A 27,056-nucleotide genomic window follows, 5' to 3' on the forward strand; every position below is an offset into this window, starting at 1 on the left:
GATATCCCAATGACGATACAGCTAGGACGCTATCCCAATGGAGATACAGCTAGGATGCTACCACCATGAAGATAAAGCTAGGATGCTATCACCACGAAGATAAAGCTAGGATGCTATCACCATGGATATACAGCTAGGATGCTATCACCATGGAGATGCAGCTAGGATGCTATCACCATGGAGATACAGCTAGGATGCTATTAACATGGAGATACAGCTAGGATGCTATCACCATGGAGATGCAGCTAGGATGCTATCACCATGGAGATACAGCTAGGATGCTATCACCATGGAGATACAGCATTATCCTCCTCTATCTCTCTATAGTCTCTCTGTGTTCCTCTCCACCTCTATCTCTCTATAGTCTCTCTATGTTCCTCTCCTCCTCTATCTCTCTATAGTCTCTCTGTGTTCCTCTCCTCCTCTATCTCTCTATAGTCTCTCTGTGTTCCTCTCCTCCTCTATCTCTCTATAGTCTCTCTGTGTTCCTCTCCTCCTCTATCTCTCTCTAGTCTCTCTGTGTTCCCCTCCTCCTCTATCTCTCTATAGTCTCTCTGTGTTCCCCTCCTCATCTATCTCTCTATAGTCTCTCTGTGTTCCCCTCCTCATCTATCTCTCTATAGTCTCTCTGTGTTCCCCTCCTCATCTATCTCTCTATAGTCTCTCTGTGTTCCCCTCCTCATCTATCTCTCTATAGTCTCTCTGTGTTCCCCTCCTCATCTATCTCTCTATAGTCTCTCTGTGTTCCCATTCTCTTCTATAGTCTCTCTGTGTTCCCCTCTTCATCTATCCCTCTATAGTCTCTCTGTGTTCCCCTCCTCATCTATCTCTCTATAGTCTCTCTGTGTTCCCCTCCTCATCTATCTCTCTATAGTCTCTCTGTGTTCCCCTCCTCATCTATCTCTCTATAGTCTCTCTGTGTTCCCCTCCTCATCTATCCCTCTATAGTCTCTCTGTGTTCCCCTCCTCATCTATCTCTCTATAGTCTCTCTGTGTTCCCCTCCTTATCTATCCCTCTATAGTCTCTCTGTGTTCCCCTCCTCCTCTATCTCTCTATAGTCTCTCTGTGTTCCCCTCCTCCTCTATCTCTCTATAGTCTCTCTGTGTTCCCGTCCTCCTATATCTCTCTATAGTCTCTCTGTGTTCCCCTCCTCATCTATCCCTCTATAGTCTCTCTGTGTTCCCCTCCTTATCTATCCCTCTATAGTCTCTCTGTGTTCCCCTCCTCCTCTATCTCTCTATAGTCTCTCTGTGTTCCCCTCCTCCTCTATCTCTCTATAGTCTCTCTGTGTTCCCCTCCTCCTCTATCTCTCTATAGTCTCTCTGTGTTCCCCTCCTCATCTATCTCTCTATAGTCTCTCTGTGTTCCCCTCCAACATTTCCTGGGAGCAGCCTTAGCCTGTGTAAACCAAGGTGCTGGGAACTAGCGGTGCGGGAACAAATCCGTACAGTTACATATCAGATATTATTTTGACGATATATCGTATCGTTTTGACAATATGGCAGTAGTTAGTTTGCTGTACCTGCACCAAAACTGCAGCATTTTTCCTTCATAGCTTGTTCTCCATCTTCTTTTTAAATAGGGAGACCATTTTCTTTCACCACTTTTATGGCCATGACTGAGAAAAACTGGTTTTCTCATGTCTCTCTCTTGTCTCTCTGCAGCAGACATGTGGTGAGCAATATGTTTGGAACATCGAAACGAAATAAAATCACATTATCGAATCGCAACACATAGAGAATCGTGAGAATCATGAGAATCACAATACATATCGTATCGGCACCTAAGTATGGTGATGATATCATATCGTGAGGTCCCTGGCAAGTCCCAGCCCTACCAGGAACCATTATATTGTTTCATTGAGACAAACATAGCAGGAGGTGATTAAATGCAGAGCCATCATTCAGCCTGTTCCACAGAGCCTTGCAGCCCTGCAACCAACCATCGATTCACTGGCCTCAATCAGAGATCTCTCTCTCCATCTCATCTCATTTCCCCCTGCCTCAAGGGGGGGTTCTGTGTGTGATCCCAGGCCCTGTGTTTGGTATCAGTAACACACACAGACTGTCTCAGTGTCTTTTCATAAATCTGCTTCGGTTAGGGGCCATTAAAATACAGAGCTAATTTATAGGCTGGTTAAATCAGCCAGTCAGATGGACCAGGGACCGCAGCACCAGCTCTACAGAGCACCACCCAGCTCCACCCATCTCCACCCAGCTCCACACTGCAGCCAGGGAGGACCGCAGCACTACCCAGCTCCACACTGCAGCCAAGGAGGACTCTAGCGCCACCCAGCTCCACACTGCAGCCAGGGAGGACCGTAGCACCCCCCAGCTCCACACTGCAGCCAGGGAGGACCGCAGAACCACCCAGCTCCACACTGCAGCCAGGGAGGACCGCAGCACCACCCAGCTCCACACTGCAGAGGGTTCTATCTAGAAAACTTTATTTAAGGTTCTTTATAGAACCCCTTGTATATGGTTCTACCAATAACCATTTTATCTTTGGAGGGTTCTTCCTAGAACCCTCTTTGAACAGTTTCACCAGCCTTATTATCCTTTAAAATGTAATTATTTATGACAATACATTACATAGAGCATAAGGCCTTTCACTGAGGGCATAGTTATACCCTAACACAGTGGCATTAGGAAACTCCTGGTTTACAGGCCACATCAGGCCTGCAAATCACATTATGCTGGCTTGCAAAGTGATGTGTAATTCCTATTGGAATCCAGACAAAGATAGGATATTCAACAAGTGGAATTGTTAATCAGAATGACTGCCAAGGTAGGGACGATTGACTACCTGAATCATCTAAACTCGAACAACCATCTCAGTAATGGGTGCAGTATATCCTATTACTAACAGATTGGATTAGTTTAGAAAACTCTATGTTATTTATCTTTGTGTAGCATTCAATTAATCAACCAATCAATGTACATGCAAAAACACAGAAAATACAGTAAAACAAACAATTCTGAAAATCTCCCTGCAATAGAGCATGCTGAGAAATATTTTATATGGTGCTATGTAGAACCCTTCTCGCCTTCCAAAGAATCATCAAATAACTCTTTCTTCCAAAAACGGTTCTTAGGATGTAAAAGGTCCTAGATAGAACCCTTCGCTTACAGAGAACCCTAGTCTTCCAAAAAGAGTTATTCGGATCAGAACGGTTCTTGGTAGAACCCTATCCCTCCACGAAGAAGCCTTTAGGAGTGTAACAGGAATGACAGGGGAGGTGACAGTTAGACAGACAGCCACTAGAGGGCAGTGTAGCTGTGTCTGTCAGCTCAATATAAAACACCTGTTGGATGAACCCCAGTATCCACATGTAGAACACAGAGAAACATCCTCTGAACAGGAACACAACGGTTAAATCTGCCTTCAACACAACCTGCTGGTACCGTATGGGATGGTGTGTGTGTGCGTGCGTGTGTGTGTGTTTGTGTGTGTTTACGTGTGTGTGTGTGTGTGTGTGTGTGTGTGTGTGTGTGTGTGTGTGTGTGTGTGTGTGTGTGTGAGAGAGTGTGTGATTGTGTGTATGTTTGTGTGAGTGTGTTTGTGTGTATGTTTGTGTGTGCGTGCGTGTGTGTGTGTGTGTGTGTGCATCCTCTTTACTTACTCTCCACAGTCAGTAGGATAGGATGGCTGGTTTTGTTCTCTCCGTTCTTGTCGTTGACAGCCTGGGTGTAGTACCGTCCAGCATCAGGGGCCACACTGGACAGGATGACCAGAGTGTTGTCCAGGGTGATGGCTCTACACACACACACACACACACACACACACACACACACACACACACACACACACACACACACACACACACACACACACACACACACACACACACAGACACACACACACACACACACACACACACACAAATGTAGACACACACACACACACACACAAAGGATGATTGTTTATGACTTCTGCTGTGGCATTATTATGACAGTCTATATCACCGTCAGGACGAAGGTTTGAATGATGTGTGATCCACATCACTCCTGTAGGAGATACTAGCGGGTAGTGGACATTCCTGTAGGAGATACTAGTGGGTAGTGGACATTCCTGTAGGAGATACTAGTGGGTAGAGGACATTCCTGTAGGAGATACTAGTGGGCAGAGGACATTCCTGTAGGAGATACTAGTGGGCAGAGGACATTCCTGTAGGAGATACTAGTGGGCAGAGGACATTCCTGTAGGAGATACTAGTGTATAGAGGACATTCCTGTAGGAGATACTAGTGTATAGAGGACATTCCTGTAGGAGATACTAGTGGGTAGAGGACATTCCTGTAGGAGATACTAGTGGGTAGAGGACATTCCTGTAGGAGATACTAGTGGGTAGAGGACATTCCTGTAGGATATACTAGTGGGCAGAGGACATTCCTGTAGGAGATACTAGTGGGTAGATTACATTCCTGTAGGAGACACTAGTGGGCAGAGGACATTCCTGTAGGAGATACTAGTGGGCAGAGGACATTCCTGTAGGAGATACTAGTGGGTAGATTACATTCCTGTAGGGGATACTAGTGGGCAGAGGACATTCCTGTAGGAGATACTAGTGGGTAGAGGACATTCCTGTAGGAGATACTAGTGTATAGAGGACATTCCTGTAGGAGATACTAGTGGGTAGAGGACATTCCTGTAGGAGATACTAGTGTATAGAGGACATTCCTGTAGGAGATACTAGTGGGTAGAGGACATTCCTGTAGGAGATACTAGTGGGTAGAGGACATTCCTGTAGGAGACACTAGTTGGTAGAGGACATTCCTGTAGGGGATACTAGTGTATAGAGGACATTCCTGTAGGAGATACTAGTGGGTAGAGGACATTCCTGTAGGAGACACTAGTTGGTAGAGGACATTCCTGTATCAGATACTAGTGGGTAGAGGACATTCCTGTAGGAGATACTAGTGTATAGAGGACATTCCTGTAGGGGATACTAGTGGGCAGAGGACATTCCTGTAGGAGACACTAGTTGGTAGAGGACATTCCTGTAGGAGATACTAGTGTATAGAGGACATTCCTGTAGGAGATACTAGTGGGTAGAGGACATTCCTGTAGGAGACACTAGTTGGTAAGAGGACATTCCTGTATCAGATACTAGTGGGTAGAGGACATTCCTGTAGGAGATACAAGTGGGTAGATTACATTCCTGTAGGAGACACTAGTGGGTAGATTACATTCCTGTAGGAGATACTAGTGGGTAGAGGACATTCCTGTAGGAGATACTAGTGGGTAGAGGACATTCCTGTAGGAGATACTAGTGGGTAGATGACATTCTTGTAGGAGATACTAGTGGGTAGAGGACATTCCTGTAGGAGACACTAGTTGGTAGAGGACATTCCTATAGCCATAAACACTGATAGACTACAGCAGAAAATCACACGTCTTCTAAGGCTAGCACACATCTTGTGTAGTCAGTTGGTAAATCATCAACTGACTACACAAGAAAATCACGCTTAAACGCACGCACACGCACGCACGGATACGCACGCACGCACGCACACACACACACACACACACACACACACACACTGAGTATAACAGTCTGGTAGCTCAAGAAGGCCTGGGACACGAATACAGCTGTAGCTGTGTTGCTGTGTGTGTGTTTGTATATTTGTGTCAGTGTGCACACACACACAAACCAAATTCACGCCAATGCACACGCACACACACACACAGTGTGTTTCTGTCAGCAGAGCCCTGATCAGGGCATATTAAACAGACTCCTGGACAATTAGGACCAGAGCTGTCGCCATGTCAACACAGCCAGCCAGTCTGCCCAGCCGCAGCATGCCCCAGCATATTAATGCTCTGACCGACCGGAGAGAGACCGGAGGACTGAGCCAACACACAGTAAGAGCCAAACCCTGGTCTGGGCTGTATGTCAGGACATGACACTGTTAGAAACTAGCATTGACTGGCTATAGAACTGACACCTACAGGAAGAGCCAAACCCCCTGGCTATCAGTGTGTCTCACTGTCTTAAAATTGTTTTATTAACAGTCTACGACCAGCCCTGGCTGCACACACTGATCTATATACAGGATAGTGAGTTGGAATAGTAGATAACAGGCTCCGGTCTTAAACTAGCAGCAGGAACTGTCTACTACAGACCTGGCTGTATACACTGATAACTACAGGAGGAGACTGTGGAGTTGTATTTAATAACATTACTGTCTACTACAGCCCTGGCTGTATACACTGATAACTACAGGAGGAGACTGTGGGGTTGTATTTAACAACATTACTGTCTACTACAGCCCTGGCTGTATACACTGATAACTACAGGAGGAGACTGTGGGGTTGTATTTAACAACATTACTGTCTACTACAGACCTGGCTGTATACACTGATAACTACAGGAGGAGACTGTGGAGTTGTATTTAACAACATTACTGTCTACTACAGCCCTGGCTGTATACACTGATAACTACAGGAGGAGACTGTGGGGTTGTATTTAACAACATTACTGTCTACTACAGCCCTGGCTGTATACACTGATAACTACAGGAGGAGACTGTGGAGTTGTATTTAACAACATTACTGTCTACTACAGCCCTGGCTGTATACACTGATAACTACAGGAGGAGACTGTGGAGTTGTATTTAACAACATTACTGTCTACTACAGCCCTGGCTGTATACACTGATAACTACAGGAGGAGACTGTGGAGTTGTATTTAACAACATTACTGTCTACTACAGACCTGGCTGTATACACTGATAACTACAGGAGACTGTGGAGCGTGTGTGTGTGTGTGTGTGTGTGTGTGTGTGTGTGTGTGTATGTGTGTTTGTGTTTGTGTGCGTGTGTGTGTGTGTATCTATATATATAACCACTAACAATCAGTGTGTGTGTGTATCACAAATACCAACTAACAATCAGTGTGTGTGTGTGTGTGTGTGTGTGTGTGTGTGTGTGTGTGTGTGTGTGTGTGTGTGTGTGTGTGTGTGTGTGTGTGTGTGTGTGTGTTTGTGTATATATATATATAACCAATAACAATCAGTGTATGTGTGTGTATCACAAATACCAACTAACAATCAGTGTGTGTGTGTGTGTGTTTGTGTGTGTTTGTGTGTGTTTGCGTCTCTCACATAAGCTGTGTGTGTATCACAAATACCAACTGTGTGTGTGTGTGTGTGTGTGTGTGTGTGTGTGTGTGTGTGTGTGTGTGTGTGTGTGTGTGTGTGTGTGTGTGTGTGTGTGTGTGTGTGTGTGTGTGTATCAAAGTAACTAACATTACTAACTGACTCCTACAGTAAAGGCACCAAAGACCCCACTACAGTCAGCCTTTCACTGTCATAAACTAACATTACTGTCTACTACAGCCCAGGTTGACTACTGTCAGCCTTTCACTGTGATAAACTAACATTACTGTCTACTACAGCCCAGGTTGACTACTGTCAGCCTTTCACTGTCATAAACTAACATTACTGTCTACTACAGCCCAGGTTGACTACTGTCAGCCTTTCACTGTCATAAACTAACATTACTGTCTACTACAGCCCAGGTTGACTACTGTCAGCCTTTCACTGTCATAAACTAACATTACTGTCTACTACAGCCCAGGTTGACTACTGTCAGCCTTTCACTGTCATAAACTAACATTACTGTCTACTACAGCCCAGGTTGACTACTGTCAGCCTTTCACTGTCATAAACTAACATTACTGTCTACTACAGCCCAGGTTGACTACTGTCAGCCTTTCACTGTGATAAACTAACATTACTGTCTACTACAGCCCAGGTTGACTACTGTCAGCCTTTCACTGTGATAAACTAACATTACTGTCCACTACAGCCCAGGTTGACTACTGTCAGCCTTTCACTGTCATAAACTAACATTACTGTCTACTACAGCCCAGGTTGACTACTGTCAGCCTTTCACTGTCATAAACTAACATTACTGTCTACTACAGCCCAGGTTGACTACTGTCAGCCTTTCACTGTGATAAACTAACATTACTGTCTACTACAGCCCAGGTTGACTACTGTCAGCCTTTCACTGTGATAAACTAACATTACTGTCTACTACAGCCCAGGTTGACTACAGTCAGCCTTTCACTGTCATAAACTAACATTACTGTCTACTACAGCCCAGGTTGACTACTGTCAGCCTTTCACTGTGATAAACTAACATTACTGTCTACTACAGCCCAGGTTGACTACTGTCAGCCTTTCACTGTGATAAACTAACATTACTGTCTACTACAGCCCAGGTTGACTACAGTCAGCCTTTCACTGTCATAAACTAACATTACTGTCTACTACAGCCCAGGTTGACTACTGTCAGCCTTTCACTGTGATAAACCAACATTACTGTCTACTACAGCCCAGGTTGACTACTGTCAGCCTTTCACTGTGATAAACTAACATTACTGTCCACTACAGCCCAGGTTGACTACTGTCAGCCTTTCACTGTGATAAACTAACATTACTGTCCACTACAGCCCAGGTTGACTTCTGTCAGCCTTTCACTGTGATAAACTAACATTACTGTCTACTACAGCCCAGGTTGACTACTGTCAGCCTTTCACTGTGATAAACTAACATTACTGTCTACTACAGCCCAGGTTGACTACTGTCAGCCTTTCACTGTGATAAACTAACATTACTGTCTACTACAGCCCAGGTTGACTACTGTCAGCCTTTCACTGTGATAAACGAACATTACTGTCTACTACAGCCCAGGTTGACTACTGTCAGCCTTTCACTGTGATAAACTAACATTACTGTCCACTACAGCCCAGGTTGACTACTGTCAGCCTTTCACTGTCATAAACTAACATTACTGTCTACTACAGCCCAGGTTGACTACTGTCAGCCTTTCACTGTGATAAACTAACATTACTGTCTACTACAGCCCAGGTTGACTACTGTCAGCCTTTCACTGTGATAAACTAACATTACTGTCCACTACAGCCCAGGTTGACTACTGTCAGCCTTTCACTGTGATAAACTAACATTACTGTCTACTACAGCCCAGGTTGACTACTGTCAGCCTTTCACTGTGATAAACTAACATTACTGTCTACTACAGCCCAGGTTGACTACTGTCAGCCTTTCACTGTGATAAACTAACATTACTGTCTACTACAGCCCAGGTTGACTACTGTCAGCCTTTCACTGTGATAAACTAACATTACTGTCTACTACAGCCCAGGTTGACTACTGTCAGCCTTTCACTGTGATAAACTAACATTACTGTCTACTACAGCCCAGGTTGACTACAGTCAGCCTTTCACTGTGATAAACTAACATTACTGTCTACTACAGCCCAGGTTGACTACAGTCAGCCTTTCACTGTCATAAACTAACATTACTGTCTACTACAGCCCAGGTTGACTACTGTCAGCCTTTCACTGTGATAAACTAACATTACTGTCTACTACAGCCCAGGTTGACTACTGTCAGCCTTTCACTGTGATAAACTAACATTACTGTCTACTACAGCCCAGGTTGACTTCTGTCAGCCTTTCACTGTGATAAACTAACATTACTGTCTACTACAGCCCAGGTTGACTACTGTCAGCCTTTCACTGTGATAAACTAACATTACTGTCCACTACAGCCCAGGTTGACTACTGTCAGCCTTTCACTGTGATAAACTAACATTACTGTCTACTACAGACCAGGTTGACTACTGTCAGCCTTTCACTGTGATAAACTAACATTACTGTCTACTACAGCCCAGGTTGACTACTGTCAGCCTTTCACTGTCATAAACTAACATTACTGTCTACTACAGCCCAGGTTGACTACTGTCAGCCTTTCACTGTGATAAACTAACATTACTGTCCACTGCAGCCCAGGTTGACTACAGTCTGCCTTTCACTGTGATAAACTAACATTTCTGTCTACTACAGCCCAGGTTGACTACAGTCAGCCTTTCACTGTGATAAACCAACATTACTGTCTACTACAGCCCAGGTTGACTACTGTCAGCCTTTCACTGTGATAAACCAACATTACTGTCTACTACAGCCCAGGTTGACTACTGTCAGCCTTTCACTGTCATAAACTAACATTACTGTCTACTACAGCCCAGGTTGACTACTGTCAGCCTTTCACTGTGATAAACCAACATTACTGTCTACTACAGCCCAGGTTGACTTCTGTCAGCCTTTCACTGTGATAAACCAACATTACTGTCTACTACAGCCCAGGTTGACTACTGTCAGCCTTTCACTGTGATAAACCAACATTACTGTCTACTGCAGCCCAGGTTGGCTACTGTCAGCCTTTCACTGTCCAATCGTTTTTCCACCATTCGTTTTTCCACCATTCAAATATTTCTCGGACAAGGTGACTTATCAAGAAATTTGCCTGTATTTACCCACCAAAAATGACATGCTACTTAGCTGCTAATGTGGCTATCATAAAGAACTACAAATACCATGATGATCTGGATGAGACTGACGAATCAAGGCAAAGGTAAGAATCTCTCGATTAAGTGTCTAATGTTAGCTAAATGTTGCAATGAATAAACTGGCTACATTTCCTTAAATAGACCATGCTGTGAACTGTCTTGTGCAAGTTTTAAATTGACACAAAACCTGTCAGCAAAGGTGTCAGCTAGAGATGACGTGCAGGAGCTAGTAGGGATTTGTAGTCTTACATGATGCCTACTTTGATGCTAATTAACGTTTTCGAACATCATCAATCACCCTGCCTTTCACTGTCATCAACTAACATTACTAACTGACTCCTACAGTACAGGTACCAATCACCCTGCCTTTCACTGTCATCAACTAACATTACTAACTGACTCCTACAGTACAGGTACCAATCACCCTGCCTTTCACTGTCATCAACTAACATTACTAACTGACTCCTACAGTACAGGTACCAATCACCCTGCCTTTCACTGTCATCAACTAACATTACTAACTCACTCCTACAGTACAGGCACCAATCACCCTGCCTTTCACTGTCTTCAACTTACATTACTAACTGACTCCTACAGTACAGGTACCAATCATCCTGCCTTTCACTGTCATAAACTAACATTACTAACCCACTCCTACAGTACAGGCACCAATCACCCTGCCTTTCACTGTAATCAACTAACATTACTAACCCACTCCTACAGTACAGGCACCAATCACCCTGCCTTTCACTGTCATCAACTAACATTACTAACCCACTCCTACAGTACAGGCACCAATCACCCTGCCTTTCACTGTCATCAACTTACATTACTAACTGACTCCTACAGCACAGGTACCAATCATCCTGCCTTTCACTGTCATCAACTAACATTACTAACTGACTCCTACAGTACAGGCACCAATCACCTTGCCTTTCACTATCATCAACTAACATTACTAACTGACTCCTACAGCACAGGCGCCAATCACCCTGCCCATCTGGACATAAGGAATACCTATGTAAGAATGCTGTTCATTGACTAGCTCAGCATTCAACCTCATAGTACCCTCCAAGCTCATCATGAAGCTTGAGGCCCTGGGTCTGAACCCCACCATGTGCAATTGGGTCCTGGACTTCCTGACAGGCCAACCCCAGGTGGTGAAGGTAGGAAACAACACCTCCACTTCGCTGATCCTCAACACTGGGGCCCCACAAGGGTGCATGCTCAGCCCCCTCCTGTACTCCATGACCGCGTGGCCAAGCACGCCTCCAACCCAATCATCACGTTTTAGTTGGAGGCAACGACGAGACTCTGGGAGTGTGGTGCAACGAAAATAACCTCTCACTCAACGTCAAACAAACAAAGGAGATGATCGTGGACTTCAGGAAACAGCAGAGGGAGCACCCCCCATCCACATCGACGGAACCGCAGTGGAGAAGGTGGAAACTTTTAAGTTCATAGGCGTACACATCACTGACAAACTGAAATGGTCCTCCCGGTGACGAAGGTGCAACAGCGCCTCTTCAACCTCAGGAGGCTGAAGAAATGTGGCTTGTTACCTAAAACCCTCACAAACCTTTACAGATGCACAATTGAGAGCATCCTGTATCACCGCCTGGTATGGCAACTGCACCACCCACAAACGCAGGGCTCGCCAGAGGGTGGTGCAGTCTGCCCAACGCAACACCGGGGCAAACTACCTGGCCTCCAGGACACCTACAGCACCCAATGTCACAGGAAGGCCAAAAAGATCATCAAGGACAACAACCACCTGAGCCACTGCCTGTTCACCCCGCTATCATCCAGAAGGCGAGGTCAGTACAGGTGCATCAAAGCAGGGACCGAGAGACTGAAAAACAGCTTCTATCTCAAGGCCATCAGTCTGTTAAATAGCCATCACTAACACAGAGAGGCTGCTGCCTACATACACAGATTTGAAATCATTGGCCACTTTAATAAATGGAACACTAGTCACTTTAATAATGTCACTTTAATAATATCTACATATCTTGCATTACCCATCTCATGTGTATATACTGTATTCTATTCTACTGTATCTCAGTCTATGCCGCTCTGGCATTGCTCGTCCAAATATTTATATATTCTTAATTCCATTCCTTTACTTAGATTTGTATTGGGTATATGTTGTGAAATTGTTAGATATTGCTGTTAGATACTGCTGCACTGTCAGAACTAGAAACACAAGCACTTCGCTACATCTGCAATAACATCTGCTAAACGCATGTATGTGACCAATACAATTTGATTTGATTTGCCTTTCACTGTCATAAACTAACATTACTAACTTATTTAAACCTTACACTGATGGCTGCAGGAGGTCCTGTTGTTACCTAACAGGCTCTAGCATTAATACAGGAGGCTGTGTTGTTACCTAACAGGCTCTAGAATGAATACAGGAGGTGGTATTGTTACCTAACAGGCTCTAGCATGAATACAGGAGGTGGTATTGTTACCTAACAGGCTCTAGCTTGAATACAGGAGGTGGTATTGTTACCTAACAGGCTCTAGCATGAATACAGGAGGTTGTATTGTTACCTAACAGGCTTTAGCATGAATACAGGAGGTGGTATTGTTACCTAACAGGCTCTAGCTTGAATACAGGAGGTGGTATTGTTACCTAACAGGCTCTAGCATGAATACAGGAGGTGGTATTGTTACCTAACAGGCTCTAGCATGAATACAGGAGGTGGTATTGTTACCTAACAGGCTCTAGCATGAATACAGGAGGTTATATTGTTACCTAACAGGCTCTAGCATGAATACAGGAGGTTGTATTGTTACCTAACAGGCTCTAGCATGAATACAGGAGGTTGTATTGTTGCCTAACAGGCTCTAGCATGAATACAGGAGGTTGTATTGTTGCCTAACAGGCTCTAGCATGAATACAGGAGGTTGTATTGTTGCCTAACAGGCTCTTGCATGAATACAGGAGGTTGTATTGTTGCCTAACAGGCTCTAGCATGAAAACAGGAGGTTGTAACACTGAATAACCTGTACTTCACCATTCCACTGTCCATTCCACCATCTCTTTAGTCTTTATCTCTACTGAACATGTTTCACTCCACGCCTGGTCTGTGTCCCAAATGACACCCTATATAGTTCCCTACTTTTGACCAGAGCCCATTGGAACATACCCCTGGTCTCATTTAGGAGTTTCTTGACATGCTGGTTAGACTAGGTAGTGAACCCACTTCTCCCTCTGGTCGAGGACGCGTAGGGGGAATATCATTGTGTGTAAATGTCTGAAGTCTTCACGTCAGTTTGACATGTTGCTGGACCATGGAGATAAATGATAGATGATTAAACAAGAGGTAGATTCTGAGAAATCTCTCCCGTCTGTCTCTGTCTGATGCAGTCCATTAATCCCAATGAGACTGAAGTATTAAAGAAAGCAGCTACTGTCTGTCCCTCCCTCCCTCACTCCCTCCCTCCCTCCCGTCCGTCCGTCCGTCCGTCCGTCCGTCCGTCCGTCCGTCCGTCTGTCCGTCCGTCCGTCTGTCTGTCTACAAGTCTCTGTCACACACACAGTTCTATACACAGTGACATACTGTCAGTCAGAGCAGGTCATAAATAGAGGGTTTTTGTCCATCTGGTCTAATTGTCGCCTCTGCTGCCTGCTGCTCTCTCTGCCTTTCAACACACACACACACACACACACACACACACACACACACACACACACACACACACACACACACACACACACACACACACACACACACACACACACACACACACACACACACACACACACCCTGCTGCCTGCCTCTCTGCCTGTATCTCTCTATCCTTCAATCATCCCTGCATGCATGCCTGCTGCAGAGTCAACACACACACACACACACACAAAACCATACAGCCTGAATAAGAACAGCCTTGATCAGTGAGAACACTGAGTATCAGACAGCTGTATGTAGGTTCATCAGTAATTGATAAACCATCGTAGATATTGAACCTATCCTAAAGCTGCCCCACAGCAGCTCTCCAGTGGAAAGGGAAGGATATTGCTTCTGCGGTACAGTGTTCAGACACACACATAGCTCTACTTCAGGTTCACATAAATAGAGGGAGAAAGGGGTTTAAACTGGTATAGTAAACAGTACATATACACACAACCCCCCCCCTGCACACACAAATTACCTGCCCCCCACCCCATCCCTCCCAGCACGCTCACACAACGTAACGTTAGCTGAATTTACATGCGACTGCTGGCGGGTATCTTGCGTCCGTCCCTGAACCAGGTAATCTGTGGTCGTGGGAAGCTGTGGATACGTGGAGCCTGGATCAGAGCAGCCTCTCCCTGGGACACAGTCTGGGAACGCTCCCCCTCCACAAAATCACCCATATCTGGGGGAGGGGGAGAGGGGGAGTTAGGGAGAGGGGGTTGGTGTAGGAACAGAAAAGGAAAGCGAGAGCGATAGAAAGTCATCCGGACAAAAAGTGAGAAAGTAATAAGGAAGGAAAATCTTAAGGAAAAAAATATATATATAAAGAGAGAGATAGAGAAAGAGAGAGAGAGCGATACAGAGAGAGATACAGAGAGAGATACAGAGAGAGAGAGAGATACACAGAGAGAGAGATACAGAGAGAGAGATACAGAGAGAGATACAGAGAGAGAGAGATACAGAGAGATACAGAGAGAGATACAACGGACAGCTACTTACAGGCGACCTGTACTTCAGTGCTGCTCTGCATGATAGCTCCTACTCTGTTTCTGACGATGCATCTGTAGAACCCAGCATGGGAGCGGTCCAGAGACGGGATAAGGTACCTAACGGATGGACACACACACACATAAACATACACATAAACACCAGGCACAGCTATTAGTCATAGTCAATACTTACTACTGTGACAGACACATAGCTTGGGCTTTTTCGTCAACGTACAGAATGTAGTGGCTAAGTAACTACTAGTAACTGAGTAAGTAACTGAGTAAGTAACTGAAGAAAGAAACTGAAGTAAGTAACTACTAGAACTGAAGTAAGTAACTGAAGTAAGAAACTGAAGTAAGAAACTGAAGTAAGTAACTACTAGTAACTGAAGTAAGTAACTGAGTAAGTAACTGAAGTAAGAAACTACCAGTAACTGAAGTAAGTAACTGAGTAAGTAACTGGAGTAAGTAACTACTAGTAACTGAGTAAGAAACTGGAGTAAGTAACTGGAGTAAGCAAAAGGAGTAAGAAACTACTAGTAAATGAAGTAAGTAACTGCTAGTAACTGAAGTAAGTAACTGGTGTAAGTAACTGAAGTAAGTAACTGAAGTAAGAAAGTGAAGTAAGTAACCACTAGTAACTGAAGTAAGTAACTGAAGTAAGTAACCACCAGTAACTGAAGTAAGTAACTGGAGTAAGTAACTGAAGTAAGTAACTGAAGTAAGTAACTGGAGTAAGTAACTTCTAGTAACTGAGTAAGTAACTTGAGTAAGTAACTGGAGTATGTAACTGGAGAAGAAACTACTAGTAACTGAAGTAAGTAACTGCTAGTAACTGAAGTAAGTAACTGGAGTAAGTAACTACTAGTAACTTAAGTAAGTAACTGAAGTAAGTTAGATAAGTAAGTAACTGAAGTAAGTAACTACTAGAAACTGAAGTAAGTAACTGAAGTAAGTAACTGAAGTAAGTAACTACAAGTAACAGAAGTAAGTAACTGAAGTAAGATACAGAAGTAAATAACTGAAGTAAGTAACTACTAGTAAGTTAAGTAAGTAACAGAAGTAAGTAACTGAAGTAAGTTACAGAAGAAAGTAACTGAAGTAAGTAACTGAAGTAAGTAACTACTAGAAACTGCAGTAAGTAACTGAAGCAAGTAACATAAGTAAGAAATTGAACTAAGTTACAGAAGTAAGTAACTGAAGTAAGTAACTGAAGTAAGTAATTGAAGTAAGTAACTACTAGAAACTGAAGTAAGTAACTGAAAAAAGTAACAGAAGTAAGTAACTGAACTAAGTTACAGAAGTAAGTAACTGAACAAAGTAACTGAAGTAAGTAACTAATAGAAACTGAAGTAAGTACCTGAAGTAAGTATGTACTAGTAACTGAACTAACTACTAGTAACTGAAGTAAACTGAAGTAAGTAACTGAGGTAAATAACTACTAGTAACTGAAGTAAGTAACTACTAGTACCTGAATTAAGTAACTACTAGTTGGTGAGTAACTGAAGTAAGTTACAGAAGTAAGGGAAGACCCCCATGAAATGGACAAAAATGAATGGGAACATATTGGCACCGTATGAAACATATACACAATGTACAATATCACTCATTTGGACGCCGTTTCATTCAAAACATATTGCAAATGTCATATGGCAAATGCCAAGTGTCAAACAGCAAAAATCCAATAGATGGCGAGCGCGCTCCACCATAACTTTTTGTTATTGTAAATGTAACACAAGTCAAGACCCAAGAGTAAAATTTTGAAAATATTATTTTTTTACCGAAAAATTATCACCCCCTTAATAACCTGTTGGGGCTCGGGGGCAGTATTGAGAAATTTTAAAAAAATATGTGCCCATTTTTAACTGCCTCCTACACCAACTCAGAAGCTAGGATATGCATATTATTAACACATTCGGATAGAAAACACTCTGAATTTTCTAAAACAGTTTGAATGGTGTCTGTAAGTATAACAAAACTCATATTGCAGGCAAAAACCTGTGAAAAATCGATAATTTTTTTTTTGAATTTTGTGACTGTACTATTTAGTGTCATTGTTTTATAGATACCATAGTGAGAAAGGATTCATTTCGCAACTCCTACGGCTTCCACTAGATGTCAACGATCTTTATAAAGTTGTTTGAAGCGTCTATGATGAACAGAGACCGGATGACAAGGAAGAGAAGTTGACCTCCCTGGGATGTCGTCACTTCATTATTGGCTGCACCTGCGCAATCATGTGATGCGATACATTTTTCGAAGACGTTTTTCAAGACACAGGAGAGGTCGGGTTGAAACATTACTGATGTTTCACGTTAAAAATGGCTCTAAAGATTGATGCTAAACAACGTTTGACATGTTTGAACAATGTAAATAGATTATTTTTTTTACTTTTCGCCGTGACTCCCCCGCGCTACTTTTTGGTAGCCTACCGAAGCGCTAACAACTTGGAGTTATTGGGACATCAATTATGAACTTTGTTGAAAGAAACCACATTTGCAGTGGACCTGGGATGCGTGGAATTGCCGATGGATGAAGAGAATCAAAGGTAAGGGAATATTGACAATAGTAATTTTGATATTACATGGTTACAAGATGGTGCTAACCTGTATAGCCTAGCCTATTGTTCTTAGCACAGCACCGGTTTATTGCAAATTGTGATTTCCCAGTAAAGTTATTTTGAAATCTGGCATTGCAGTAGCATTTACGAAATGTTAAACTATGAATATTTGAATGACAATAATATAATTTACCAATGTTATCGAAATAGTAATTTTGTGATTTGTAACGTTGTTCACCGGAAGCATTTGAGAGAAAAAAAAATCTGATTTTCACCGCTCGGTAAAATGCTGTTTTTGGATATAAATATGAACTTGATGGAACAAAAAATGCATGTATTGTGTAACATAATGTCTTAGGAGTGTCATCTGAGGAAGATTGTCAAAGGTTGGTGCATAATTCTAGCTGGTTATCCGCTTATGGTGACGCCTGTCTTTGAATTGACAAAACATTACACACAGCTATTTTCAATGTACTCTCCTAACATAACCTAACTTTATGCTTTCGCCGTAAAGCCTCTTTGAAATCGGACAATGTGGTTGGATTTAGGAGATGTTTATCTTTCAAATTGTGAGAAATAGTTGATTGTTTGAGAAATTGAAATTATTAGATTCTTGCAGTTTTGAATTTCCCGCCATGGTCTCTTGACAATGAATCCCGATACGTGTGGCCACAATTTGAACCCCAAAAAATGCGACATTCAAATATTCGAAAAATTACGTACATCTCTTAATCCCACTTTTTTACGATTTCAAAAAGGTTTTACGCCAAAGCACAAATTTATACGTCTATCAAGTCAAAAACAGGCTCACCAAAACAAACCAGCTAACTCCTTTTCTTCCTCCAGAACACCCAGAATTATAGCATGCATGCATTTAGTTACTACAGGTTTTACTATGGCATTGATGTTGAGGAAATCGTTTCCCTCCAATAACCGGCAGTCAAGTCAGCGTCACAAATTAAATAATTAAAATTAGAAAACATTGGTAAAATATTATATTGTCATTTAAAGAATTATAGATTTACATCTTTTGAACGCAATCAACTTGCCAGATTTAAAAATAACCTTACTGGGAAATCACACTTTGCAATAATCTGAGCACTGTGCCCAGAAAAATACGCGTTCGCGATACAGACTAGACGTCATGTTGGGGAGATCTAAAATCGAAAATACTATGTAAATAATCCATTACCTTTGATTCTCTTCATCAGATGTCACTTCCAGGTATCACAGGTCCATAACGAATGTAGTTTTGTTCAAAAAAGCTCATCATTTATGTCCAAAAATCTCCGTCTCGTTAGCACATGATGTAAGCCAGCCGGACTTCTCGTCATGAACGAGGGGAAAAATATATTTCCATTCGTTCAAACATGTCAAACGTTGTATAGCATAAATCTTAGGGCCTTTTTTTTTTATTATGGGTCCCAACATGGAAGGCGCGCCAGGCTACGGGATAAGATCCCCACCCCTTAAAAAAGTGTTTTCTGGACCGTTTTCGAAATTGTTTCAATTTTTGGGGTCAATTACACATGTATAAGAACTGTATGAACATACTTTTGTCATATTTTATTGACATAATTCTTTTTTTTTTTACTTGTCCATAAAGCATATGTTTTGTCCATTTGCAATATGATTTCATAGGAAGTCAAAAGTCAAAGTCAAAAGTCACTTTTTTTTACTTTTTTTGGGCCAAATGCCATAAGAAATGTCCAAATGCAATATGAAAATATTGAATGTGCCAAATCAGGATGTTTGTCCATTTGCCATGTACGATCAAAGGAAGTCGGTTTCCAAACCCAAAAGTCAGTGAACCATGTCCAAATGGCATTTATACTGCCAAAATGATATATAGCCCTATGTTAACCTGTTGAGGACAGACGTTCTGCTAGCGCCTGCGGAACCCCTAGCCAACGCCAATGGCATCGCATGGCACAAAATTGTAACGGATCTTCTTAGAGAAGTGGAGGAGTCAGGCGCAGGACACAGGGATGAAGGTAAACCAAAACGTGTTTACTAAAATTATTAAATCCATCTTCTCTTAAAAATACATAGTCTGGAGAAAACACCTCCAACTACACTAAACGGACAAACAATCACCGACAAGACAAACAGGAAATGCAGAGGTTTAAATAATGAACATAATTAGGGAAACTCAAAACAGGTGTACACAATAAAGACAAAACCAAACAAACAGTGAAACATCGATCGGTGGCAACTAGTAAGCCGGTGACGTCGACCGCCGAACGCCGCCCGAACAAGGAGAGAGGTCGACTTCGGCGGGAGTCGTGACAAAAATACAAAACCAACTAAAATACCACAATTCAATTTTCTCAAACAATCAACTATTTTACACCATTTTAAAGATAAGACTCTCGTTAATCTAACCACATTGTCCGATTTCAAAAAGGCTTTACAGCGAAAGCAAAACATTAGATTATGTTAGGAGAGTACATAGACACAAATAATCACACAGCCATTTTCCAAGCAAGCATATATGTCACATAAACCCAAACCACAGCTAAATGCAGCACTAACCTTTGATGATCTTCATCAGATGACACTCCTAGGATATTATGTCATACAATACATGCATGTTTTGTTCAATCAAGTTCATATTTATATCAAAAAACAGCTTTTTACATTAGCGTGTGATGTTCAGAACTAGCATACCCACCGAAAACTTCCGGTGAATTTACTAAATTACTCACGATAAACATTGACAAAATACATAACAATTATTTTAAGAATTATAGATACAGAACTCCTTTATGCAATCTTTATGTCAGATTTTAAAATAGCTTTTCGGCAAAATCACATTTTGCAATATTCTGAGCACATAGCTCGGACATCAAGGCTAGCTATTCAGACACCCACCAACATCGGGGCTCAGTAAACTCAGAATTACTATTAGAAAAATTGGATTACCTTTGCTGTTCTTCATCAGAATGCACTCCCAGGACTTCTACTTCAACAACAAAGTTGTTTTGGTTCCAAATAATCCATAGTTATATCCAAATACCTCCGTTTTGTTCGTGCGTTCAGGTCACTATCCAAAGGGTAACGCGCGAGTGCATTTCGTGACAAAAATCTTCAAAATGTTCCTTTACCGTACTTAAAAGCAAGTCAAATGCTGTTTAAAATCAATTTTTATGCTATTTTTCTCGTAAAATCGCGATAATATTCCAACCGGACAACGTTGTATTCATTCAAAGAGTGAAAGAAAAATGGTGAGGTCTCGTGAATGCGCATCTCCAGTCTCACTGTCACCAGGCAGACCACTTACAAACTCTGCTGCTGTTATCTGCCCAGAGACAGGAGACGCCCCAATCCACTTTCTGGCGGCTTTAGAGAGCCAATGGAAGCCTTATAAAGTGTCACATAACAGCACAGATACTGTAATTTTGATAGAGATGCAACAGATGGACAACAAATTGTCAGACAGGCCACTTCCTGCTTGTAATCTTCTCAGGTTTTTGCCTGCCATATGAGTTCTGTTATACTCACAGACACCATTCAAACAGTTTTACAAACTTTAGAGTGTTTTCTATCCAAATCTAATAATTATATGCATATTCTCATTTCTGGGCAAGAGTAGTAACCAGTTTAAATCGGGTACGGTTTTCATCCGGCCGTGAAAATACTGCCCCCTATCATAGACAGGTTAACGTTTTTTGAAAAATGTCCAAAATGACTAGGGGCGCCCCCTACTGGATGGGCACGGATGGGGGGTGCTCCCTACCCAACCGTGGACCCCTTGCACCCCCTAAAGGCATTTAAAACAATTATAAAAATATTATCCTGGTAACCCGTTCCAATCACCAGACGCACGGCTGTCCATTTGCAATATGTTTCAATGGGCATATAGCATCACAAATTTGACATGCTCAAAAAAACTGCAGGAATGCAAAATTGACTGTCCCGATGTACTCGGGATGGCCGGGCAGTGATTCTGGTTCCTCTCCATCGCTCGATGGTGTTGATTTCAGAATGTCATTTTGGTGATGGTCTATCACTGTTTAAACATATTGCAAATGGACAAAAGTCAGCCAGAAAGTCACCGTCCATCAGTCAATTAGATATCATTCTGACACCAAACTGATACAAACTGACACCAGACCCACTTTTTCCAACTCACTTTTTCCAACTTCAGAGCAGGCCCATAATTCACAGCGCCTTCTGTTTAAAGCATAATAAAACATAAAACATGTAGTTATGTTCTAGCTGCGGGTCCAGTTCTGAGATTATCTGTAGGCCTAGGTGAGGCGACCCCGAATCCCAAGTTTCAGCCCGATAGGTCATTTGGAGCCCGAGCAGCGACCTTAATTGGTGCTGAAAATCAAAATCTTCTGGGTGTTGCTACGGGGTCCTTGAATGAGCTATCGGACAGAAACATTGGGGTCCGTCTCTATGGGCCGAGGCGGTTTCAATGCACCTAGTCTTGCGACTCTGGGACTTTTCTAAATGTCGTCATTTTCGTAACGGTCGAAATGAATTGAAGTTCTTGCAAATGTACGAGGCTGTTTCTCGGTCTGAGAACCTTCTAGAGCCACATAACTCACCGCACTATTGACTTGAGCTATAGAACAGGTTTCTAAAGTTTCAGAGCTCTAGGTCTGACGGTTCTTTGATAATTCAAACAAAGGTAACTATTGCAGGCTCTGTATGTCTCTGAGCCCCACACTATGTCACTCCATCCTAGCTGTGTGTGTGTGAGAGTTTTTCTTGGGAATCTGATGGGATAAATTACTGATTTACAGTTCATGAGGGTTGCCTAATATGAAGTTGTGGAAAGATATGACCTTTTTAACCCTTCGAAACAGCCCTTATGACACCATTTTAAGGCACTTCTGTTTGACACAGGAAGCAGAAAGTGAACACATATCCTCCTTGTATTAGCCTCTTATAGAATATTGAGTTTTAAGTATTTACGTTAAGAACTGACTTATTTACAGAGGGTTGAATGAGTGTGTGTTATTTCAGAAAATCACAGAAATATCAGAGCTCTGAAACCCGCCTTATCGGATTCATCTGAACACGCTGCAACTGGATGTGTAACTTTTTTGGAAAAAATAAATTTTTTTGAACATCACCAATTGTACATTGTACGATTTCTCTTAAATTACGATAGATAAATGTCTGGTTCTTTTTTTTCTGACACAGTAGGTTCAGATACTTTGACGTGAAGCGGTCAAATTAGCGCTCTATTTTTGTTTTTGACCTTGAATCCCAGAAAAATGGCCTTAACTCAAAAAGCGTTGAGGCCTCGACTCCATCTTGTTTGGGGCCAACTGCCCATTATGCCAAACCTATGCTCACCAAGTTTCGTCTTCGAAGTCTTTTCCGTTTAGAAGAAAAGGCCACGTCGTGATTGGTGATGTTTTGTTCATTTGCAATATGATTCCATTCGCCCTCTGGTGGTATTTTCCGGGACAGGTAAAAAATGACCAAAATTGAAAATTTTATAAAACGGAAACCGAATGTCCGAGAGACTTCGTTCGGTGACTTCCCGGAAGATCTGGCCCCGGTGCACGGCCCGCCGACGTCCGCGAATTTTAGAAACATTTGCGGACATCTAGTAAGGGACCGTACATTTGCAATATGGAGTTTCTCATCAATCATACAGCAAATGCCAAAATGTTCCCTTCATGTATGTAAGTAACTGAAGTAAGTATCTACTAGTAACAGACGTAAGTAACTGAAGTAACTGAAGTAAGTAACAGAAGTAACTTACAGAAGTAAATAACTGAAGTAAATAACTGAAGTAAGTAACTGAAGTAAGTAACTACTAGTAACTGAGTAAGTAACTGAAGTAAGTAACTGAAGTAGGTAACTGAAGTAAGTAACTGAAGTAAGTAACTACTAGTAACTGAAGTAAGTAACCACTAGTAACTGAAGTAAGTAACTGGAGTAAGTAACTGAAGTAAGTAACTACTAGTAACTGAGTAAGTAACTGGAGTATGTAACTAGAGTATGTAACCTAAGAAAAAAAATACTAGTAACTGAAGTAAGTAACTGCTAGTAACTGAAGTAAGTAACAAGAGTAAGTAACTGAAGTACGTAACTACTAGTAACTTAAGTAAGTAACTGAAGTAAGTAACTGAAGTAAGTAACTGCAAGTAACAGAAATAAGTAACTGAAGTAAGTAACTGAAGTAAATAACTGAAGTAAGTAACTACTAGTAATTTAAGTAAGTAACTTAAGTAAGTAACAGAAGTAAGTAACTGAAGTTACAGAAGTAAGTAACTGAAGTAAGTTACAGAAGTAAGTAACTGAAGTAAGTAACTGAAGTAAGTAACTACTAGTAACTGAAGTAAGTAACCACTAGTAACTGAAGTAAGTTACAGAAGTAAGTTACAGAAGTAACAGAAGTAAGTAACAGAAGTAAGTAACTGAAGTAAGTAACTGAAGTAAGTAACTACCTTTAACTCAAGTAAGTACCTGAAGTAAGTAACTACTAGTAACTGAAGTAAGTAACTGAATTAAGTAACTAATAGTAACTGAAGTAAGTTACAGAAGTAAGTAACTGAAGTAAGTAACTGAAGTAAGTAACTACTAGTAACAGAAGTAAGTACCTGAAGTAAGTAACTACTCGTAACTGAAGTAAGTAACTACTAGTAACAGAAGTAAGTAACAGAAGTAACTGAAGCAAGTAACTGAAGTGAGTAACTGAAGTAAGTAACTACCTGTAACTGAAGTAAGTAACTACTAGTAACTGAAGTAAGTAACAGAAGTAAGTAACTAGTAGTAGCTGAAGTAAGTAACTGAAGTAAGTAACTACCTGTAACTGAAGTACCTGAAGTAAGTAACCGAAGTAAGTTACAGAAGTAAGTAACTGAAGTAAGTAACTGAATTAAGTGGTTAGAGCGTTGGGCCAGTAACTGAAAGGTTGCTGGATCGAATTCCCGAGCTGACAAGGTAAAAATCTGTCGTTCAGCCCCTTAACAAGGCAGTTAACCCGCTGTTCCCCGGTAGGCCGTCATTGTAAATAAGAATTTGTTCTTAACCTCTAGACGGTCGCCTAGGATAGGGGGCGCTACAGCGATTTTTGAAAAAAAATTGTGCCCATTTTAAACGGCCTCCTACTCAAACTCAGAAGCTAGGATATGCATATAATTAATACTTGTGGATAGAAAACACCCTAAAGTTTATAAAACTGTTTGAATGGTGTCTGTGAGTATAACAGAACTCATATGGCAGTCAAAACCCCGAGACAGATCGTAACAGGAAGTGGAATTCTGAATTGCGGACTCAAATTCATCACTTTGCCTATAAATCACACCGTGAGCAATGGTTCATTTAGCACTTCCTATTGCTTCCACTAGATGTCCCCAGTCTTTACAAAGTGGTTTGAGCCTTCTACTGTGAAAACTGAGACAATGAGAGTCTGTGGAACGTGATCACATGAGGAGGGCCATCACCATTATGACGCCGGCGCCCCGGCTACCCTCCCCTTTCGAAACGTTTTGAAAGACAATGCAATCATCCCCCTTGAATGTTATTGGAGCTCTGGTTGAAAAAGGCCCTAAAGATTTATGTTATCCTGTTATGGCTAGGGGGCAGTATTTTCACGGCTGGATAAAAAACGTACCCGATTTAATCTGGTTACTACTCCTGCCCAGTAACTAGAATATGCATATAAGTATTGGCTTTGGATAGAAAACACTCCAAAGTTTCTAAAACTGTTTGGATGGTGTCTATGAGTATAACAGAACTCAAATGGCAGGTCAAAACCTGAGAGATTCCTTTACAGGAAGTGGCCTGTCTGACCATTTCTTGAACTTCTTTGCCATCTCTATCTTTTACAAAGGATCTCTGCTCTAACGTGACACTTCCTACGTCTTCCATGGGCGCTCAGAGCCCGGGAAAAACCTGAATGTCGTCATCCCAGCCCCAGGCTGAAACACATTATCGCCTTTCTCAAGTGGCCGATCAAGGGACTGTGGGCTTAGGCGCGTGCCCTGGCCGCCCCCGTCTTTGTGATTTTTCCTCTGTTTGCCGAAAAGGAGATTTCCGGTCGGAATATTATAGCTTTTTTACGAGATAAATTGCATAAAAATTGATTTTAAACAGCGGTTGACATGCTTCGAAGTACGGTAATGGAATATTTAGAATTTTTTTGTCACGAATTGCGCCATGCGCACGACCCTGATTTACCATTTCGGATAGTTTCTGGAACGCACGAACAAAACGCCGCTATTCGGATATAACGATGGATTATTTGGGACCAAACCAACATTTGTTATTGAAGTAGCAGTCCTGGGAGTGCATTCTGACGAAGACAACAAAGGTAATAACATTTTTGTTATAGTAAATCTGATTTTGGTGAAGGCTAAACTTGCCGGGTGTCTAAATAGCTAGCCCGTGATGGCTGGGCTATGTACTTAGAATATTGCAAAATGTGCTTTCACCAAAAAAGCTATTTTAAAATCGGACATATCGAGTGCATAGAGGAGTTCTGTATCTATAATTCTTAAAATAATTGTTATGCTTTTTGTGAACGTTTATCGTGAGTAATTGAGTAAATTGTTAGTAAATTCCCCAGAAGTTTGCCGGGGGTATGCTAGTTCTGAACGTCACATGCTAATGTAAAAAGCTGTTTTTTGATATAAATATGAACTTCATTGAACAAAACATGCATGTATTGTATAACATAATGTCCTAGGTGTGTCATCTGATGAAGATCATCAAAGGTTAGTGCTGCATTTAGCTGTCTTCTGGGTTTTTGTGACATTATATGCTAGCTTGAAAAATGGGTGTCTGATTATTTCTGGCTGGGTACTCTGCTGACATAATCTAATGTTTTGCTTTCGCTGTAAAGCCTTTTTGAAATCGGACAGTGTGGTTAGATAAAGGAGAGTCTTGTCTTTAAAATGCTGTGAAATAGTCATATGTTTGAAAAATTGAAGTTTTTGTATTTTTGAGGAATTTGTAATTCGCGCCACGCCTATCATTGGATATTGGAGCAGGTGTTCCGCTAGCGGAACGTCTAGATGTAAGAGGTTAAACAACGTTTGACATGTTTGAACGAACCTAAATAAAAAAAAAATGCATTTTGTTGAAAGAGGAGTCCTGCGCAAGACGGAGCTTTTGGAGCAGCCTTCAGAACGTGCTAACAAGAACAAGCTATTGGAACATAAAGGATTAACTTTTTCGAACTAAAATACATTTGTTGTGGACCTGGGATTCCAGGAAGTGCTTTCTGATGAAGATAATCAAAGGTAAGGGATTATTGACAATAGTATACAAGAGTAGATTTGATATGCGATTGTTCCAAGATGGCGCTGACCTGTAACGGTAGCCTTTTTTTCTGAGTATCGCATCCCCTTTTATCGCAAAGTGTGATTACCCAGTAAAGTTATTTTTAAATCTGGCATTACAGGTGCTTTCAAGAGATATTCATCTATAAATCTTAGAATGACAATATTACATTTTAAAAAT

The 27,056-nt window shown here is 41.8% G+C and overlaps 1 protein-coding gene across 1 annotated transcript in view; it reads right to left on the reverse strand.

The window, feature by feature from the left end:
* LOC106594110 (protein sidekick-2) overlaps positions 1-27,056 on the reverse strand; it is a 416,824-nt gene that overhangs the window by 123,688 nt on the left and 266,080 nt on the right. Inside the window, exons 3-5 of the mRNA XM_045719726.1 lie at positions 15,069-15,175; positions 14,604-14,751; positions 3,624-3,757 (exon numbers count right to left, since the gene is read on the reverse strand). Coding sequence (XP_045575682.1) covers positions 3,624-3,757; positions 14,604-14,751; positions 15,069-15,175 — 389 coding nt within the window. The remainder of the gene's footprint in view (positions 1-3,623; positions 3,758-14,603; positions 14,752-15,068; positions 15,176-27,056) is intronic.

The sequence above is a fragment of the Salmo salar genome, chromosome ssa06 (assembly GCF_905237065.1).
Source record: "Salmo salar chromosome ssa06, Ssal_v3.1, whole genome shotgun sequence".
Lineage (NCBI taxonomy): Eukaryota > Metazoa > Chordata > Actinopteri > Salmoniformes > Salmonidae > Salmo > Salmo salar.